The sequence below is a fragment of the Neomonachus schauinslandi genome, chromosome 10, assembly GCF_002201575.2.
Source record: "Neomonachus schauinslandi chromosome 10, ASM220157v2, whole genome shotgun sequence".
In the NCBI taxonomy this organism is placed as follows: Eukaryota; Metazoa; Chordata; class Mammalia; order Carnivora; family Phocidae; genus Neomonachus; species Neomonachus schauinslandi.
The window spans coordinates 136,545,182-136,565,188 of NC_058412.1; the positions used below are offsets into that span (position 1 = coordinate 136,545,182).

The 20,007-nt window shown below is 60.6% G+C and overlaps 1 protein-coding gene across 2 annotated transcripts in view; it reads left to right on the plus strand.

Annotated features, from left to right (window-relative positions):
* The window catches only part of CDH4 (cadherin 4), a 542,859-nt gene extending 522,852 nt beyond the window's left edge, over positions 1 to 20,007 (plus strand). For both annotated transcript variants that reach the window (XM_044918535.1, XM_044918536.1), the window contains 8 exons: positions 6,409 to 6,594; positions 13,187 to 13,440; positions 14,001 to 14,143; positions 16,476 to 16,709; positions 17,561 to 17,794; positions 17,881 to 18,020; positions 18,462 to 18,626; positions 19,801 to 20,007. In XM_044918535.1, the coding sequence (XP_044774470.1) occupies positions 6,409 to 6,594; positions 13,187 to 13,440; positions 14,001 to 14,143; positions 16,476 to 16,709; positions 17,561 to 17,794; positions 17,881 to 18,020; positions 18,462 to 18,626; positions 19,801 to 20,007 (1,563 nt within the window). The remainder of the gene's footprint in view (positions 1 to 6,408; positions 6,595 to 13,186; positions 13,441 to 14,000; positions 14,144 to 16,475; positions 16,710 to 17,560; positions 17,795 to 17,880; positions 18,021 to 18,461; positions 18,627 to 19,800) is intronic.

The following is a 20,007-nucleotide window of genomic DNA, read 5'->3' on the forward strand; positions in this document are numbered from 1 at the left end:
GGCGGGGGGGGGGGGGGGGGGGGGGGGGGGGGGGGGGGGCGGGGCCGAGGGCTGGCCACATCCCTGCACGCAGCCCGGCTATTTTTATCAAGCTTAATCAAGAACAATCAGCAGAAACTGCAGAGATGAGGGGGATTTGCATGATCCGGTTCCTATTCTTAAATGTTAATTAAAAGTTATTTTCCTTTCGCCTGTGCTGCACGCGGGGTAGAGGGCAGCCTGCTGCGGGGCCGTCAGGCCATTCAGCCGGCCCACTCCACACTCCCTCAAGGGCGAACGTGGGCGTCTGCCGGGCAAGGGGCTGAGGCCCCCAGGACACAACCTGCACTCTGCCCCAGGGGCTCCTGTTGGCCTTATCCTGGGGTCTTGGTGGGAGGCCCTGGACCCCCAGTGTCCCGGGCCCTTTCCACCAGCCCAGGCCCCTCACATGCCCACGGAAGGGTCTCCTGGAGTCAGGAAGCCCCTCATTAGCCCTGCCTCGGCCCCTGCTAGCTGGACCTCTCTGAATGTCCCCACTTCACCCTGAAGTGACATACGGTCCCGAGGTGACATCAGGAGCATCCGCTGATCTCCACGAGAGTTTATGCCTTGAACGATGCTGTCCTCTGGTCTGTAAGTGCCACGGACGGCAGCCAGCCCTCCCCCGCAGGGGCCTGAGCAGAACGGTTCAGCCTCAACACATGTGAGTCCTGCCCCAGCTCTGACATCAGGTGAGGGGCTCCCAGTGCGGTTACCAGATCGCTCGATCTCAGCCTGGTTCCCTCAACTCTTGCTGGGGGGTAAGAAGTCATTGAGGTACGGCGTTTTTGCTGTCCAGGGGTGTTGTGGCTGATGGGACGCATTTCCTTCTATCGCACGTTTTGACTGCATGGCCTGCTCCCCATACCAAGGCAAGCATGAATAAAATTACATGTTAAAAAAATGAATTTAGATAAATTAATATTCAAGTAAATGTTACAAACAAAAGGGAGAACGATCGTGGTGCCCCCCCCCCCCCCCCGCCCTGCCAGGGCTCTCCAGAGATGGGGCATCATTGTGGAGGCCGGCATCGGCCCACAGCAAGCTCAGCCCCTCTTGCGCACAGGTCACCTTCAGAGGAGTTAGAAATGGTTTGCCAGAGGCAGGGGCAATGAACTGGGGAGCCCTGGGTCCTGTGAGGCTGGGGCCCCCACATTTTTAAGGCTTTTCTTAGGATAAAACTTGAAGTTCCATCCTCAAGGTGGCCTGCCTGGCTGGGTGGAAAGGCCGCCTTGGCTTTGGGGTTAGACCATGGGCTAGCCTCGGAACCTTCCTGGGGGCTGGCTGGGCCCCCGCCGCCCGAAAGTGGGCCTGCTCTGGCCCAAGCCCTGGGAATCCCCAGTATCCTCAGCTTTTCAACTTAGTCCACAAACCCAGGAGAAGGGAGAAATTTCAACTCAGCCTGAGTTCCTGAGAATAAAAATCTGGCATCTCAAAATTGGAATAGACCCATCGCCCTTAATTGTGCTCAGGCGCTTGGTGCCAAGCCTCTGCCATAGAAAATTAATGGGAGACAGCATCTCTGAGCACCAAGGAGACAGGAGGCCAGAGCGCCTGGCCCCACCTGACATCGCCTGACAGGCCAGTGTCCCTTCCCAAAGATGACACTTTCCGCGACCCCGGGACCCCCGCCGCACCCATGCAGAGGTAGGGCCCAGAGGCTGGGGTCAGACTCCCGGCAGCTAACGAGGCTCCGACATCGGCCAGTGGCTGACCTCAGGCAGGTCTTGGGGCCTCTTGTCTCTGTATGGTCACCTGAGCTAGGGGGGAGCATCAGCTCCTGCCTGGCGGGGTGTACACCTGCACGTGGGTCCCGGAACAGGTGGCTGGCACTCGAGGAGACGTGATCAAGACGACGAGGGTGGTGGTTGCTCGGCTATTAGTAATGGTTATTGTCAGCAGCGTGGTTCCTCCCCAGGCAGAAGCAAACGGCTTGAACTGTGGCCCGACCTGGGGTCAGCAAACCCCGTCTGTGCACCAAAACGCGGGGGAGGGGAGAGTCTGAGATATATTGTTAGCTAATTGTGGGGTCCTTTCCCCTGAGCTGTCCTTGGAAGGAGCACTTTCCCGTGTGTCATCTACCCTCTCGCGTGACAGCTCCACGGGGTGGGGACAGAGGCTCAGAGGGGCTGGCCAAGGAATGGCCTCCTGGCCCCCAGACCTCAGTCCCTCCCCCGTCATGCGCAGGGTCAAGGAAGACTGTCTGTGGTTGCTTAGGAGCCGCTGATCCCCCAATCTGATTCTGATCCTGAACTCAGAGCCCAAAAGACATCGTGATTAATTTCCAGGACTGAAAAGTAAATTTCAGAAAATAAAACCTATCAGAGTGTCCAGAGGCGCATCCATACATTTTCCAACAGAAGCCACGGACGATCGAAGGCATGGTGTTGGCGTGTCCCCAGTGGGGTTCCGTGGGAGCCCCTCCCTGGTGCCCACCCAGCCCCCGAAGCCCTGCCTGTTCCAAGGCACAGCCATGTCCCGGCCAGACAGGGGCTCCCGGGCCAACTCTCAAGGCTCTGCTAACGACAGCGACGGGTCCCCCAGGTCCAGGTCAGGGAGGGCGCCGCCTCCCAGTGAGATGCCCCCACCAATGCAGGGGCCACGGGCCAGCGGGGAGAGGGGTGTCCTGCACCCCGAGGGGCAGCTAGAGGAGGGTCAGGCCCTCCAGCCCAAAGTGTGGGTAGGCTCTCTTGGAACAGAAAGAGAAGGGTGGCCTCAGGTCATGGCGTGCCCCACGTGGCGTGGGTGCCTGGAGGACCCATGGGGCCTGGGTGTGGGCAGGCTGTCCCCCTTGGTCTTCTCTGGATCCTGGTTGGGCTTCACTGTTCTCACCCTAATCCTCCTCTATGCTAATGTGACGTTCCCCTGGGAGCCCTGCGGATTTCGGCCTCCGAGCTGGGTTTGTGCTAGATGAAATCCTCCCTGTCCCTCGGGACGGGGCTACATTTGAATTCTGGATTACCATCTAGGCGAGACACTCTGTTCCAATGATCTTAAAATTCCTTCTTTCCCAAATATCTGCCTTTGCCTCCCATGAGGCATGGAAGAGGCTTTCCCTGTGCCTGAAAATCTGAAAAAATTAAATTAAAAACTCATTATGGCCAGGGGAAAGTTAATAAGAAAATCCTAAGCCAGATTTATCAGCTTAAGGCCCTTCTTTGTGAACCTTTATTAAACTCGCATGAATTAAAATAGACTCTTGGAATAAACTTCACCAGGGTCTGCAAGGAATCGGACTCGGGGACACACAGGTCTCCCGTGTTGTGAAGTCGGGGAAGGAGCCCCCACTCCGGAGCAGGCCAGAGCAAAGCAGCTGGAGGGGCCGCCAGGCCAGTGTGGGGTCCCGCGGAGGCCCAGCCGAGACTCGGTTCTCAGGTGGCAACACCAGGACCCACCCTGGTCGTCTGACCCGAGGGAAGCTGCCAGAGGATGCGAGTGTTCGTGAAACCTGAGGGCCAGGTGTGTCGGGCCTGTCGCCAGCACCAGGCGTAAGGATCTCGTGCGGCTGAGTGGGACCGTGTTGGAGGGCTGCTGTCCCAGACAGCACTGGTCCCACCGGGCGAGATCCCACTTGGGGTAAATTTACAACTTCTCCTGTTAACAAGGTGATGGTATCGGGGTTGGAGGCTTGTGCGTGCCAGGGGACAGACGGGGGCCATCTGTGTGCACCTGGGCGGCGGGCTGTGGGGTTTCCAGCGGAACGTGGAGGCCGGGAGTCCAGGAGGCTGATGCAGGAGCCTCCGAAGTTCAGGTGAAGGCCTGCGCTCTGGCCTGGGGTTGAAAGGAGCCCTTCCCTCCCTGGAGGCAGCCGGCCTTGGGGGGGGCGGGGAAGGGCTCGCGATTCCTCTATCGCTCTGACCGTCACTGGTCTGCACATCGGCTCACTCATCCATTCGCCCCCGTCTGCGTCATCCGCACACATTTGCCACCAGCCTGGGGCCCCAGATCCCCCGTGCCTCGCTCACAGTGGGCACACCGAGCACGCACCGGTCGTTTGGGTGAGTCTGCACCCCACCTCTCCTCTTTCTCACGCAAAGTGACTCTGGGAACAGAAGCTGCTGGGCCTCAGTGTCCCCATCCATCCGTGGACGGTCAGCCCGGCAGACTGCTATCACTTGGACACACGTGCCGGAGGGGCCGTCCTTCACTGTCGCCCAGCAAGACAGGACAGGCTGGGCTGCTGTGCTCTGACCTCAAGCCAGAGAAGGACAGAGCCACCAGCCCCAATGTCGCTGATGCCCACAGCCACCGAGGGCCACCCTCGGCCTTCCGGCTCCCTGTTCTGGGAAGTCAAGCCCCCGTGTTCAAGCCACTGCGGCCCAGTGTTCTGTGCATTGCACCCCAGAACCCCCTCCCCAACCACCAGCTGAGGCTTGAATTTGTAAGTGCTCAGAGCAGAAAACCATCGCAACCATCGAGGCCCAGACGTGGGCTCGAAGCGCCCAGTCTCTCCAGGAGGTACCAAGCTCCCGATGGAGAGAGCCAGAAGCCGGGATGCCGCACCCATCAGCTGGCATCCAGAGCAGGTCCCACTGCCCACCCCTGTCTCGCCCAGGAGGAGAGGGTCGCCTGAGAGCCAGCCCAGCCAGCGAGTGCTGCACGGGGTCCTCGTAGGACACATACAAGGGCTCTGGGCCGACGTGTGTGGGGGCCTGGCCCCTGGGCTGCAGGCAGCACTGGATGTGAGAGACCCCGGATGGTGGCTACGGACTCGGAGCCATAGAAATTCCACCAGGCTTTGTGACACTCACTCAGGGGCGGAGAGTTGGTTCTGGAGCAGACAAGGCCCAGCCTGGTGCCCCGAGTGCACAGGAGGGCTGTCCTCTGGCATGGAGCGGCCCCATGTCTGTCCTAGGGCATGCACAGGCATATCTGGGCTGCAGGCCCCGAGCGGGCACGAGGCAGGGTGGCTGTCCTGGGTGTGGCCAGAGGGAATGTGCCATGGCAGGTGCTGGAAACAGGGAGCCACGTGAGGCCTGGGCGCCACCTCCCACAGACCTCAGGCAGGTGCCGGGGTGTGGGGGGGCAGCCAGCAGGATGAGGCTCGGAGCCAAGCTGCCTGGGACAAGGACCAAGCCCGTGTCTGGACTCCTTCGTCCCCATCCCGTGACCCCACCGCTGTGACTAGGGGCCGGATCCTTAGAGCTGACACTCTGGGCGCCCCTTTGTGGGCCCCAGGGTCTCCTAACCTCTACTGCTTCATCTGTAAGATGGGGATGAGGGCAGGGCTATCCTGAGGAACCGGAGAAGTAACGCCCGGGCGGTGCCTGGTGCAGCGCCCACACGTCGAGGCCACTGTCGGGCCGCACCGCCGTGACCCCAGCCAGACACCCTAGATCTCTGTCCCAGCTCCGTCCCCAGGTTTGTAGCTCGAAACCACGCTGCCTGCTGACGGGGCTGGCCACACAAACTGCAGGACCCAGTGCAAAATAACAGAACGGGCCCCCAGTTCACGAACTATTAAGAATTTCAAGGGGCACCTGGGTGGCTCAGTCTTTGGGCGTCTGCCTTCGGCTCAGGTGATGATCCCAGGGATCGAGCCCCGCGTCGGGCTCCCTGCTCGGCGGGAAGCCTGCTTCTCCCTCTCCCACTCCCCCTGCTTGTGTTCCCTCTCTCGTTGTGTCTCTCTCTGTCAAATAAATAAATAAAATCTTAAAAAAAAAAAAAAGAATTTCAAGACAGTGAGAGCATTTGACCAAACTCAGGGCCCTTCCGCACGGGGCCACAGCTTCACAGGCCACATGCCCACGGGGCCGGCCCTGAGCAGTGATTTCACTCGGTAGGGACGCTCAGATTCCTACCAGCACCCCAACACCAATACGCACACACACACCGCCTTTCCCTGCACACAACCGTCTCGGCCCCGTGAACCACCCCCACCGACAGGAGGGGCTTGCAGCCCCTACGGTGCTTGGCAGGAGAACAGGCCCCGTGGTCAGTCATCACACATCTGTCGCCGCGGACCCCAAGCCCCGAGCCGATGGTGCGACTGCTGGGATGGCAGGACCCCAGTCAGGATCGTCTGGGGGAAGCCCCCCACTGCTGTCTAGTTCCTGTCCTACAAACGTACCTTAGAGTCTCTCGTGCGTCCCCGCTGTTGCACGGGGCTCCAGGGCACGAGGGAAAGGCCTGGGGGGTTTAGGAGGGGGGCCGGTGGGCACATGTGTGCGTGTGCAGGTGAGGCTGGGTCTAGAGCTGGGTGGTGGGTACAGCTGGAGGATCCAGAGCCCTCTGAAGATGCCACCGTGCCCGTGGAATGGGCGTGGGGTCCCCATGTGTGGGAGAAGCTAGAGGCAGAGGGCACCCCCCAAGGGGTTGGTAGAGAGTCTCTTCCGACCTCTCCAGGCTTCCGCACGGGTTCAGAACATTGTCTTTCTTTATGCTCTGCAGTACGCCGGGGAGGTCCCCGAAAACCAGGTGGAGGTGGTGGTCGCAAACCTCACCGTCATGGACCGAGATCAGCCCCATTCGCCCAACTGGAATGCCTTCTACCGCATCCTCAGCGGGGACCCCTCAGGACACTTCAGCATCCGCACAGACCCCGTCACCAATGAGGGCATGGTCACCGTGGTGAAGGTGGGTACTCTCCTGGCTTCCTGCCGGCCGGTGTGGGTTCTGTCCCCCGCCACCACCCTGGGACAGATGAACAGAAGTGATACAGGGTTATCCGGGGACAAGGGACTGCATGCCCCTGCTCGTGCCAGAGGCAGGCTTCACGAGGACCTGGTTTTCTCTGAACTCTCTACTTAAAGTCTGTTTAAGGCAAGATGCTTCATCTTAGAAAGCATTTTCAGGTTATTTTTGCATCCTTTGGTAGAGACACTGTGCTTTCAGACATTCTCTTGCAGAGGGGTGGCCGGGAGGGGGTGTGGGGGGTGCGAGGCAGTGGGAGGAGTCTGCTGCGGACGGCGGGGGGCGGATACGTTCTTGGATTCCCGGGCTGGCTCTTCACTCACTTACGCTGGCGCGGGCCTGTCGCCCTTGGTGCCCCAGACGAGGGGCCTGTGCCCGGGGCTATCGCCAGATCTCAGCGGGTCCTGCCTGTAGATCTGGCCCAGCGCCGGGCACATGGCTAACAGAAGCAGCTGTGCCGTCACTGAACATGGTCACGTCAACAGGGAACAGCCGGGCTCCCGCGCGCTCCCCAGGGCACAAGGAAGGTCACTTCAGTCCCGCCAGGGTCCCCAGGGCCCCCAGAGGAATCGGGCCGCATGCTGTGTCCATGCACTGCGGCCCAGACCATCACTGCCCCAGCCTGTAGGAGGTGACAGTCTGTGGCGGGGATGCGGAGAGGGAGCTTCTGGGATGTTCTCAGGCAGGTACTCGCCAGAGGCCACACACCCGCTGGTGAGCCCTCCTGTCTGTCCAGCACCCTGCTGGTGTTTCGGCCTCCGTGCCCCCAGGTGGTGGGACTCCTGGACCGGGACCTCGCTGCTTTGGGGGCGGGCGAGGTGCCGTGTAGACATGTGTGTGGTCAGCCCGGCCCTCAGCCATCTCGCACACATCCTGGCTGCACGCCTGTCAAAGGAAGTGCCCAGTCGCCTGGGGCGGGTCTTCCTGACCCCTGCCCTGCCCCCCGCGCCCCCCAGCTCCATCCTGCCCCGCATGCCGGGCCTGCCACCTCCCAGGCTGCAGCCGAGCTGGGGCACAGCTGCTCTGCCCTCAGACCACCAGCCCCAGTGGGCGTCCGTCACCGTGCCCAGCCTCCTCGGGAGCGCCCTCTGCCTCGCCACCCGCCCCCGCCACCTCCAGCCACGAAACCACCATCTCTTCCAGGCTCAGACCATCCCCAGGCCCTTCTCCTGCCTCGCGCCTGGACCTCAGCTTCTGAGGCAGAAAAGCCAAGAAGCGGCCTCTCCCGCTTGCCCCTCGGCAGCACTGCAGCTTGGGGGGCAGTGAGCAAGCTCTGGCCCAGGGGCCGAGGCCTGGGCGGGGCTGGCGGGAGTCCCAGGGGAGCGGGCACCGCCCTCCAGCCCCTGCAGTCCTGCAGGGACCAGCTCCCGGGGCAGCAGTGCACGGAAGCGAATGCCCCCAAGCCTCCCGCCAGCCCTGGAGCGGGGGCCCCAGCCCTGCCCCACACCACCTGCATGGCGCCGGGTGGCTTCTCCTGAGGCCGCAGACCCTGCCCCTCGCCTTTTAGCGGAGCATCCTTGCCCCGTCTGGGGAGGCAGCCGGGCCGAGCCCCAGCAGTATACCCGGCCGCTCTAATTGAAACTGGGGGGCCAAATTACCTATCGATTTCTCCATTACAAAAATGTTTTATTTCACCCTCCTATGGACGTTTATTGGCCATAATAGTCTTTCTGGAAGGCATTCTCCCTCAGACAGGTGACACAATCTTAATGTACGACATGCGGCGTTATTCCGTGTCCGCCGGGGACATGAACCAATAAACGGGGAGAAAGATTACTTCCTTTTGGTGGTTTGTTCAGAGACAAAACCACCACAATTTTATTAAACTGTCTATTTAAATGGAGGAGCCCCGTCCCCAGATGACTCTCTGAGGGTCCGGGGGAGGGTCTGGAGGCATTGGCTTGGTTTTGAGGGGACCTGGACACAGTGTGGGTGCAGGGGCTGCTGTGGGGGCATCCAGAGTCCAGGATGCACCTGCCAGAGGGCTCACCGGTCTGCGGCCTGAAGTCCTGGGCAGTATCTTTCAGACAAGGGCTGCCAAGTTATTCTGCACTGGGCACCTCATCAGACTGGCGGCCTGCCTGGGCGGCATCTGTGGGCACAAGGCCCTCCCACACACACGTACCTGAGCAGCACCCAGCCTCATGCGAGGTGATGGGCAATGGGGGTGGACAAGGGAGCCGTCGCACCATCCCCATCCTCGCCCAGGCTGACCCCTACCCACACCGCGCTAAGATACAAGGCGCCGTCAGGGGCTGGGGAAGACATCAGCCATGACAAGGCGTGAGCCACAGAGGGACATGACATCTCACGGCCAGGCTCCAGGGGGCCTGCAGGAACCACCCCTTCCTTGGGCGGACAAGGAGATCACGCCTGAAGAGGACGATGGGGGTCAGCCCAGAACCCCAATCTCCGGAGGGCATCGGCCTCCAGAGCCTCCTGCCGGGCTGGCTTCGGGCTTCCGTGAACCCCCGGGCCCATCCCCCTGCTATTATTTACTTAGTTTTTAAAGTCCTTCTTTTCATACTTAATGCCACATCTGTAGCCGTAACTGAGAAGGCAAGGGTTCGATGCACCAGCTGTAAGATTTTTAATGCTCACCCAAGTCAAACGCTGAGGTGCTGGGGGACCCAGCGGGGGCTGGGGTTCGGGTCAGTCGGGAGAGGCACCGCCGGCCGCGAGCACAGCTTCCTGACCCAGCAGATCAGCTCCTCTCTAAGCAGAAACACGCGCTGTTCTGTCCATCGTGAGCATCTCCGGGTGCCCAGAAGACAGACGGCAGTGGTCTCGTCCTCACTGTAGTCTGACGTGGTAGCTTATTCCAGACCGTCTCATCTCTGTTTCCTGCTGAAAGAGGTTTTTAACTCCCAGACCTCATGACCATCCATCTCTATGTAAGTCAGGATGCGTCACCCTCAGAAATACGTTTTGCCTCCGTACGCACATGACATCACCGGTCACAGCCCTGACAAAAGCAGCCGTCTGCCCTTCGTATCCACCGGTGCAAGTCTGTGCTCGGTGTCCCTTAATTTTCCTCAAAGTGTCTCTTTGCTGTGGTTTTTCAGATCTGGACCTGGACAGGGTCCCTGCATGCAGTTGGTTGCAACATCTCTTGACTCTCTCATAATCTAGAACATCCCACCCACCTTTGACCTATCACAGACACCGGGTCAGTTGGCCTGTGGGAGGTCGCATGTGCCGGACTGTCCAATCACTTCCTCATGGCGAATCTTGTTCCTCGCTCTCCCAAGTTTCCGGTAACCTGGGATTAGGCCTGCAGGGGCCGTCCATGCGAAAGGGCCTTGTGCCTGGGGCTGAGTCACATCAGGAGGCCCGTGGTGCCCGGCTGTCCCACTCCAGTCATCTAGGCCTGACCGGTGGGCTCAGGTGGTGACAGCCCGTTCCCGTCACTGCAGAGTTGACTTCTCCCCCCTTATGACCAGCCAGTGGTCTGCACGTGATGCTTCGCACCTGCAAATATGCATGCCTCCATCAGTCTCCATCGGCTGGTTCTATCATCTACTCGTGATCCTTGTTCACGGAAACGTCTTCATTAGTGAGTACAGAATGGTGCTTTTAAAGTTCTGTCATTCCTTGGCTGGAATTATTCAGTACGAATGAGCTTCCCCTCACCAACAAGAGCTCCGCAGGACACGGAAATGTGGGTCTGCTGTGGTCAGCACCATGGCCCCCCAGACGTGCCCAGGCCCTGGGCCTGGGACCCACGCGTGTGCGGCACATGCTGGGCAAATGTGAGTCAGTTAAGCGTTCTGAGATAGGAGGTTACCCCGGGAGATCCAGGGGGCCCCTGGGCTCACAGCGTGATTGGGAGAGGGAGGCAGGAGGTCAGAGTCCCAGGCGCCCTGCGGAAGAAGCAGAGGTCCCAGAGGGACTGCAAGGGGCCACGTGGCTGCTCTGTAGGTGGAGGACGTGGCCTCTCAGAGCTGCAAGGGGCAAGGCTCCAGGGGGACCCAGCCCCGCCCACACCCTGACTGCAGCCCAGGGACACTGATTTTTGACCTCTGACCTCCAGAACTGTAAGACGACAAGTCTGTGTTGCTCTAAGCCACTAAATCAGAACAGGAAACTAATACAGAGTCCAGCAGAAAAAGCAGATGAAAGCTTCATTCGCTGCCTTTTATCATCCAGACCAGCAGCTGTCTGAGGTCTCTCTCCGTTTACGGCGGCGGCTGTTACAACTCACATCAAGCTGGGTGTCCACACAACACACGGTCTTCTCACACTTCTGCAAGTCAGAAGTCCAAAATCCGTTTCAGCAGGCCGAAACCAAAGAGCCGGGAAGGCTGTGCTCCCCCCAGGGGCTCTGGTGGCTCCGTTTGCTGGCTCTTGCCAGGTTGGCAGGCCGCGCCCCGCCTCCGCGGCCCTCCTCCGGCCTCAGCCAGGGCCGTCTTTGCCTCAGCCCCTACGCTGCCTGCTGCCGTGCCAAAGGTCCCCCGTCTCCCCTTCTAAACACCCTCGGATGCTATTTCGGGCCACCTGGGTGATCCCGGGCCAGCGCCCGTTGCAAGACCCCCAACTTCATCAGCCCACAAAGTCCCTGTGCCGTGGAGGGCGACACAGTCACAGATTGCAGACCTTTGGACCCGGATGTCTTTGGAGGCCATTAATCATCCCACACAGCCATAAGCAGAATCGTGTGTGTGTGTGTGTTTGCATTTTCTCATGGCTGGTAAGATGCACGTGTTTGTGTGTACTCAGTGTGCTTTGGTCAGCTGCAGTCATGACTGGTTTTGGCCCCCGGCGAGCGGGAGCCTCCTCTGGCTGGTTCCTGGGTCCTTCCGCCCCGAGCCGTTTCCGTGCATCGTGGCCCAAGCAGTTCATCTCGTGGGCTGCCTGCCTCCCCTCGGGTCGGCCATCTCTCCAGTGAGGGCTGGTACTTGGAAACCAGCATCCAGGCCCCGGAGGGCTCGCTCCTGCTCGCTGCTCTCACTCCTGGGGGCCCGGGGGCAGAGCAAGGACACCACGCTTCAACTCACGTGCCCACCCCGACTCCATTTCTTTCACCGATCCAAAGGGTCGTTTTATTCAGATTTAACACCGGGGGATTTCTACTCCACTTTGCTGACTTCATACTTGTATCTCGTTTCTCTTACACTGCAAATCTTATTTCCTAACCACATTATTACACGTGTTTATTTACTTTACCCTGAGATATACATAAAAAGCTTTAAAAAATAACAAACCCCAGATCACTACCAACAGGGAGAAGACCAAGTGAGCTTAAGATTTCTTTGCAATGATTATTGTCCCTAAAATAAATCCCACCAAGAACTACCATCTAAATATTGCCCTGGTCACCTGAACTCATTCTTTTCTTGAGAGTCATGTTACCCGTTGATATATAGTCTCCCTTTACTTCGGTTTGCTTGCAATTTTCAGAGATCGCTTTACATATTTAATTTCCTCTATAATGACTAAAGCGTGACGGTAGTAGACCGAGCTCCATGACGGTAAGCTCGCACAACCTCGAGCCCCAGGCCTTCCCTCCACCCCGCTCACCCCTCTGCTTACAGGCCACCATCTTTATGCGTTTTCCGGTTCACTCTTGCGGTCTTCCTTCCTGCAAATAAGAACAAATACAAATTCAAATTCCTCTCCCTCTTTTACACGGAAGGCAGCCCGCTCTGTATCTACTTCTGCTCTCCGTCCGATCTCCTCGCTCCTGCTTACGGCTGCAGACCTCCCCATCCCGCCACCAGCCCACGGCCTCCAGGGTGCGTCCTCTGTGAGGACACAGAGACCCGCCGGGAGCCGTCCTGTGCATACGTCACCTTGCACCCGTCTGGGCGGACGTGTGTAAATGTTGTTGCAGAGTGTCGCATCGGGTGGTTTCCCCGAGACTGTCCCTGCCTGCTCCTGGAGTTGCTACGTGTGTTACACGTCTCGGCCCCAAGTGCCTCCTTGCAACTTCCCTCCCTCCCCAAAATGTGGGGAGCTCCCCAGACCATAGAACCCTTCTGAAAGCATTTGTCAGGCGGGGTCCTGGGGCCCCAAAGGGTGTAACCGAGAACCACGCTCATGCAGGAACCCCGTGCAGAGGGTAGAGAACCCACAGAGCTGGTGTGTGAGTGTCCTGGAGCTGCTGTAAAAATTACCAAAAACTGGAGGGATTAGAACCACAGAAGAGACCGCCCACTGCACCCAGCAAGGGGCCCCAGACAAACAGCAGTGGGGGCCTTGACCTCGCCAGCCTGGAGGGAGCAGCACCTGCTGAGAGCTGGCGCCGGGGAGGGGTGCCGCTGCCGGGGCTGGAGCCCCAGGGGCCCAGCTACTGGCACACCAGGGCATGGTGGGAAGGCCCAGTGGGGGTCCTTTACCCCAAACTCCCTCCTCCCATTGTCAAACCCCTGGGAAGCCAGAGACAGGGGGCTCTGGAGACAGCTTCCCTTGGGACCAGCGTCCTGGGCACAAAGCCGAGCAAGAGGAACAGGTGCGGACCCGCCGGGCCTCCCTCCTCCAAGCCAGCCCACAGGCCCCTGCATCAGCTCACCCCCGCGGGACTCTCTCGTTCCAGGCAGTCGACTACGAGCTGAACAGGGCGTTCATGCTGACTGTGATGGTCTCCAACCAGGCGCCCCTGGCCAGCGGGATCCAGATGTCCTTCCAGTCCACGGCAGGGGTGACCATCTCCGTCATGGACATCAACGAGGCGCCCTACTTCCCCTCAAACCACAAGCTGATCCGCCTGGAGGAAGGTGTGCCCACCGGCACCGCGCTGACCACATTTTCGGCAGTGGACCCTGACCGGTTCATGCAGCAGGCCGTGAGGTGGGTCCGCCCTCGGGCCTCAGAAAAGGGATCCCACCCGTGGGCTCCCTTGCTTTCCGTACAGCGGAGCGCCATCATGCCCAGTAAACCTGCACCCCAGGAAGTCCCCGGCCTGTGTTGTCCCTCCAGGCAGGGCGCCACAGGAGCCACCGGGGGACAGCGGGGCCCAGCCGGCCCGCGAGATCCAGGCGGTCAGTGCGACGCCACAGGAGCTCAGCAAACCGCGCGCGTCGCCGTGCCCGCCCCCCCCAAGGGCGGCAGGCCTTCCAGCACCCGCGGCGCTCTCCCGAGTCAGGCGGGTTCTGAGCTGGCTTGTCACTTACCCCTCTCTGTTCCTCAGTCTCCCCGTCTGGAAAGAGGGGGCGAGGAGAGCACCTGCCTCCCGGGGTCCTCGTGAGGATCGGGAACGCAACCGCCGTGGCGACTGTGAGGCGCGCCGAGGGCGGAGCGTGCGGGCGGCAGGGACAGCTGCCCCGTGTCGGGCGGGCACCCTGCAGAGGGTGGGGCTGGGGGGCTCGGGGCCGCTCTCCCCTTCACCACCTCACCTCCCCGCTCCTCAGGTACTCCAAGCTGTCAGACCCAGCGAACTGGCTGCACATTAACGCCACCAACGGTCAGATCACCACGGCCACCGTCCTCGACCGCGAGTCCCTCTACATCAGAAACAACGTCTATGAGGCCACCTTCCTGGCGGCTGACAACGGTGCGCCCCGCTCCGGGGGCCGGCCCGTGCCGGGGGCTCTGTGGCAGGGAGACGGAGGGAGGCCCCAGCCTGAGAAGCCGGAGGAGGGAAGCGGGGAGGCAGGGGCGGCGCCAGGTGTCCTGTGCAGAGCCTTGGGGGTCCCTCAGCGTCCCCAGGCAGCCGCCTCTCTGCACGCATTCGGAGCAAGGGCCACTGCCTGACCACCCGGCTCACGGGTCTGCACAAACTCGTGCCCCTTCGCTCATTAATGGCGCTCCCTCGTGGACACCAGGGGAGCCAGGATGGCCGAGGCGGGCCGAGGTTTGTCCAGTCCTGTCTCGGCTGAACGTGACCCGAGCAGCTTCTCAGCTCCCCACCTGGTGAACTGAGGGTGGCTAAACTCCATCCACGTGTAAGCCGAGCAGCCCCATCATGCTGACCACGCACCAGAGTGGGGGGGGGGGCTCCCCCTAAGCAGCCCCGGGATGCCGCCCCCTGTGGCTCTGACCACCTGTGATCCAGACCCCTGCAGCCCTCCGTCAGAGCAGGGGTGCCTTGGGGAGGGGCCTCAGAGACAGGGCAAGCACCGTGAGAGGCCACACACCAGCAGCACGAGCCCTGGGAGCTCCGAGGGGGTGACGGTGAGGCTTCCGAGCCAGAATGAGGAGCCCCGAGGACCCTAGGGTAGCGGGGTTGAAGGTGAACTGGGCAGGGGTGACGGGGTGCTGGGCAGAGGCGGCAGCAGAGGGGCCCACATGGGGCAGGAAGAAGGTTCATGAGCACTGGGGCCTTCCAAGGGATGTGGATAGCATCTCCAGAGTTGGGGGCTGGGACTCCAGGTCCCGAGGTCACCCCTCCCTGGACCCAGGGCACCCAGGAGCTGGCGAGGCCCACAGCCCCAGGTACCCAGCCAACCCTGCACAGGAGGGCAGAGGGAATGAGGCAGAAGACTTAGAACCAGGGATCAGTCCCAGCACCACTTTAGTGGTGGGAAGAGACCTGACCGCTCCGTGCCTCGGTTTCCTCCTCTGTAGCGTGGAGACAGCCCTACCCCCTACCCAGAGCTGTGACGATTAAGTCAGCCAGAGTCCTCGAATGCACAGGGAGGGGGTCTGGCCCGAGCCGGCACGCTGCCACCGCTCTCATCACCCCGGGGCTCCTGCCCCACACTGGGTGCTACTCAGCAGCAGACAGACCAGACCAAAGTCCTTCCCTTGCAAGGCTGACGTGCCCAAGGTCTGTGTGTCAGCTAAAACCAGGTTCAGCCGTGTAACGGCGATAGAAATTTCAACACGACTGAGGTTTCTTTTCTCCCACATAAAAGAAGACTGGAGGCAGGCAGCCCTGGGGTACTGGGGGCAGGTTTGAGAAACCAGGCTCACTCTGGTCATGAGCTACGGCATGGTCCGGAATGTCTGCTGGTGCTCCAGCCATCGTGACCACGTTCTGGCAAACGGGAGGAAGAGCAAGGAAGGCAGGGACACATTCCTGCCCTTCTAAGAACTTCCACCCCCAGCTCACAAAGGCCAGAACTTAGCCATGAAGCCACATTTCACTGTGAGGGATGTTGAGAAATGTAGTCTAACAGCTGGGCAGTGATGACCCCAGATAAAATCTGGGGCTCCGGTTCTTCTATTAAGGACAAAAGGGGAAATGGATATTGAGGGACAACTCAGCAGTCTCTTGCCTCAGTGAGATGAATGAGAAACAAGTGAACCAGATAACTTCAGGGAGTATTTCTGGAAGAAAACACAACAGGGCATGGGAGGGAGGGGCCAGGGCTTGTAGCTGTGCTCCTGGCCGTGAGGCGCCGACTGTGGGACCAGAGGGAACAAGCCAGGGGGAGAAGGGGCAGCAGAGGAGTCCCAGAGTTAGGAAGCAGCATGTGCAAAGGCCCTGAGGTAGACCCCCGGTCGTCTGTATGGTGGGTTCTCGGACAGCAGTGCAGCTCAGGCTCCAGGAGCTAGAGGAGCCCTTGCACAAAGGCTCACTCGATAGCAAGTGAAAGCCGGGGTAACCACCCGCCAGACGGTGAGTGTGTGTGGGTGGGTGCACGCACGCGCACTCGCAGCTGTGGGGCTGGGGGTGGCTGCATGTCTGTGTGGTCCTGTGCTCGGTCCACGTGGTGTACAGTTGAGTTGCTGTGTATGTCGTACAGTGGGGGTTGGCACAGGCTGGGGCTATGGTCGGGGCTGTGGGTCTGTCCTGCACGGACTCGTCGTCTGTCCTGTGTGGGTCTGGGGGCTGTCCCTGGGCAGGACGGTGGGGCTGGAGGTGGGTCCCATGTGCATCATCGTGTGCCTGAGGTCATGGTGGAGCAGCCCTGTGGGGTCACCCTGTGTCTCTCCCACAGGGATCCCCCCGGCCAGCGGCACCGGGACCCTCCAGATCTACCTAATTGACATCAACGACAACGCCCCCGAGCTGCTGCCCAAGGAGGCACAGATCTGCGAGAAGCCCAGCCTGAACGCCATCAACATCACAGCGGCCGATGCCGACGTTGACCCCAACATCGGCCCCTACGTCTTCGAGCTGCCCTTCGTCCCAGCTGCTGTGCGGAAGAACTGGACCATCACCCGCTTAAACGGTGAGCCCTCCTCAGGCTCCAAGAGAATCGGACACGTCTGGGGTGCTGCACCTCAAGGGGGCCCATGGAAGAGTGAGCAGTGGGGATGGGGCTCTTCCCCCCATGGGGGCCCCCTGAGGCTGGGGCCCCTGGCCGTGCCCCAGTCCATCCCCAGAGGGGGCCGTGAAGGCAGTCCCAGTCCCGCTGTTTTAACGAGCACAGCTGTCAACATCCTACAGCCCCAGCTGCTCACATCTCTGACTGCTTCCTATTGATGGGACCACGGATGGATGGGACCCTGATCAATCTATTTCCTCGGGGTACTTCCCTAGATGTGCACTTGTTGTATAAAACGGCATCCAAGTCCTGAAGTTTTCTGGCACTCTGAGGATGTGCCTGGAAAGGTCATGCCAAGACCTACAAAAGAGCACCTGTTACCCAAGCCCTCACCAACACCGAATATCATTGTTTTCCCAAGGTTTTAGCCAAAATCATTGTTTCCTTTTGCATCTCTTAACTACCACGCACTTTTTTCATTTATTTAATGGCCATTTGCTGTTTCTCCCACGAATTGTCTATTCAATATCCTTGCCTATTTTTCTTTGAGGTTTTTTTCTAATTGATTTGGTAGAATTCTTTATATATTAAGGAAGTGATTTCTTCATCCTACAAGTTGCAATTGCTCTTCTCTTGAATTGCCAATGTGTTTGCACTCTGTGGGGTGATCTAGCGTGGACGCACGTGTGGGTGTGCGCGAACCAAGTGGGTGTTTCAGACTGTCGTGCTCTAGACTCCGTCCTCCCTCCGAAGTCTTGCTGAAACGCAGGGCTGGCTGTGGACTGAACGAAGCCTGTGCTGTCACTCTGTGCCAGGTGACTACGCCCAGCTGAGCCTGCGCATCCTGTACCTGGAGGCTGGCGTGTACGACGTCCCCATCATCGTCACCGACTCCGGGAACCCCCCGCTGTCCAACACGTCCATCATCAAGGTCAAGGTGTGCCCATGCGATGAGAATGGGGACTGCACCACCATCGGCGCGGTGGCCGCGGCCGGTCTGGGCACCAGCGCCATCGTGGCCATCCTCATCTGCATCGTCATCCTGCTCAGTGAGTATGATGGAGCCACGCATGCACGCCCGGGCCCCCACACGCGCGAGCGCGCCCTGCTCACGGCGTGGCCCCTGCCCCCACAGCCATGGTCCTGCTGTTCGTCGTGTGGATGAAGCGCAGGGAGAAGGAGCGCCACACCAAGCAGCTGCTCATCGACCCCGAGGACGATGTGCGTGACAACATCCTCAAGTACGACGAGGAAGGGGGCGGTGAGGAGGACCAGGTGAGGCCCTCTGCACCAGCTTCCGGGGCGTGGGACCCCCCTCCCACCCGCTCTCTCCCGGCGGCCCAGGACCCCAGCCCGGTGCCTGCACCCACACGGGGGGCTGTCAGGTGACCAGGAGGCCATGCACGGGGCGCCCGGGAAGGGGAATCCAGGGAGCTGCCTGGCTGGATGCCGGGTCTGCGATGGCCGTCAGGGCACTAAGGCTTGGTGCCCCCTTAAAGCATGGTAACAGGAGCCCCAGCTGTTGCCCCAGGCTGCTCCCAGGAATACACCAGGCACGGGAGCTGCAGGGGGGGCCCCGGGGAGCATCAGCCTGGCGAGGGCAGCCTGGGGGGCACAGACGGGGACGGATTAGGGGAGCGGGCACTAGGGGGAGGGCGGGCGTGCTCGGCCGCAGCAGGACGCGCCTGCCTCCCTCCTCCCCCGGCCCCTCCCCAGGACTACGACCTCAGCCAACTGCAGCAGCCGGAGGCCATGGAGCACGTGCTGAGCAAGGCGCCCGGCGTGCGGCGGATGGACGAGCGGCCCGTGGGCGCCGAGCCCCAGTACCCCGTCAGGCCTGTGGTGCCCCACCCGGGAGACATCGGGGACTTCATCAACGAGGTGGGTGCTCGGGCGCGGAGAATAACGTCTCGCTGCCACCCCACGCTGGGGCGGCCAGGCTGCGGTGAGGAGGCCCAGCCGGACCGGGGCTGGGGGCTGATGCGGGGTGGTCACGCGCCCAGAGACGCCGCCGGCCCTGGCCCCGTAACCGCAGCGTCCTGTACGTTTTACCGCCTGCTCTCTGACACTGACGCGTTTCTAAGAGGGGCTGGCAACATATCCCTGCTATGTGAGAATCTAGCTTTAATTTACTTAAGCAGAATAGAGCCCAGGGAGCGGTTCAGGAGAGACGCAGAGAGACTTAGAACATTCCCTGAAACACACCCTGTCCGGGGACGCAGATCAAAGTTCTACAACTGCCCAAAAGCACTCACTCCCCAGGATGTAATAAAATTTTAAAACCCCAAGAAGTATGTCTTCCCCAACCTAGAATTTAAAGCCTATTTTAAATGATTCTTAAAGAAAAGCGAGCACGGAAACTACAAACCATTGCTATGGAGGGGCGGTGAGGGTGCCCCCTCCCAGGGCAGGCTTGGCAGTGAGGTGCGTCCTGCAGCCAGAGACCGCCAGGGGCGCCCAGGCCACCCCACGGGGACCGTCACAGTCACAGGGGACCGTGCTGGGCCACATGCGCAGGCGTGTGGGAGGCCGCAGGACCCCTCCTTGGGCAGGTGCGGGCGGAAGGAGCAAGGGCGAGGCCACGCACGGGGGGCCTCCAGCAACACCTGCCACGTCCCCAGTTTTGTTCATAGGGATAGTGAACGTAACGACTGGAGATTTCTGACTTCTGCCCACCTCAGGTTCATATTCTGTGTCGCGGTGACAGGGGCTCAAGACACTTCTGGCCCCTCAGGAGGGGCTGCTCCTAGCCACAGGCCCCCACCCAGGCCTCTTGCCTCATGTTACTGGTGTGGCCACGCCAGCTTTGGAGTTTGCTACCTCTAACGCACCGCCCTTTTCATAACCCCCCCCCCCACTCGTTCTCTGAGAGGCCCCTCAGTTAAACACAGGGAGCACTTATTGACCACCTCCCGTATGCAAGGCCCACTAACTTCACCTTCCTGGCCTGCTTCCCCAACTCCTCTCCGGGGCGCCCGCCCAAGCCCCATTCCGTCAGGCCCCCAGGGCCGGACAGCACGTCCTCCACCCTAAGCCCGTGTCTCTGTGACCCCAGGGACTCCGCGCCGCCGACAACGACCCCACAGCACCCCCCTACGACTCCCTGCTGGTCTTCGACTACGAAGGGAGCGGCTCTACGGCGGGCTCCGTCAGCTCCCTGAACTCGTCCAGCTCCGGGGACCAAGACTACGATTACCTGAACGACTGGGGGCCCAGGTTCAAGAAGCTGGCAGATATGTACGGAGGGGGCGAGGAGGACTGA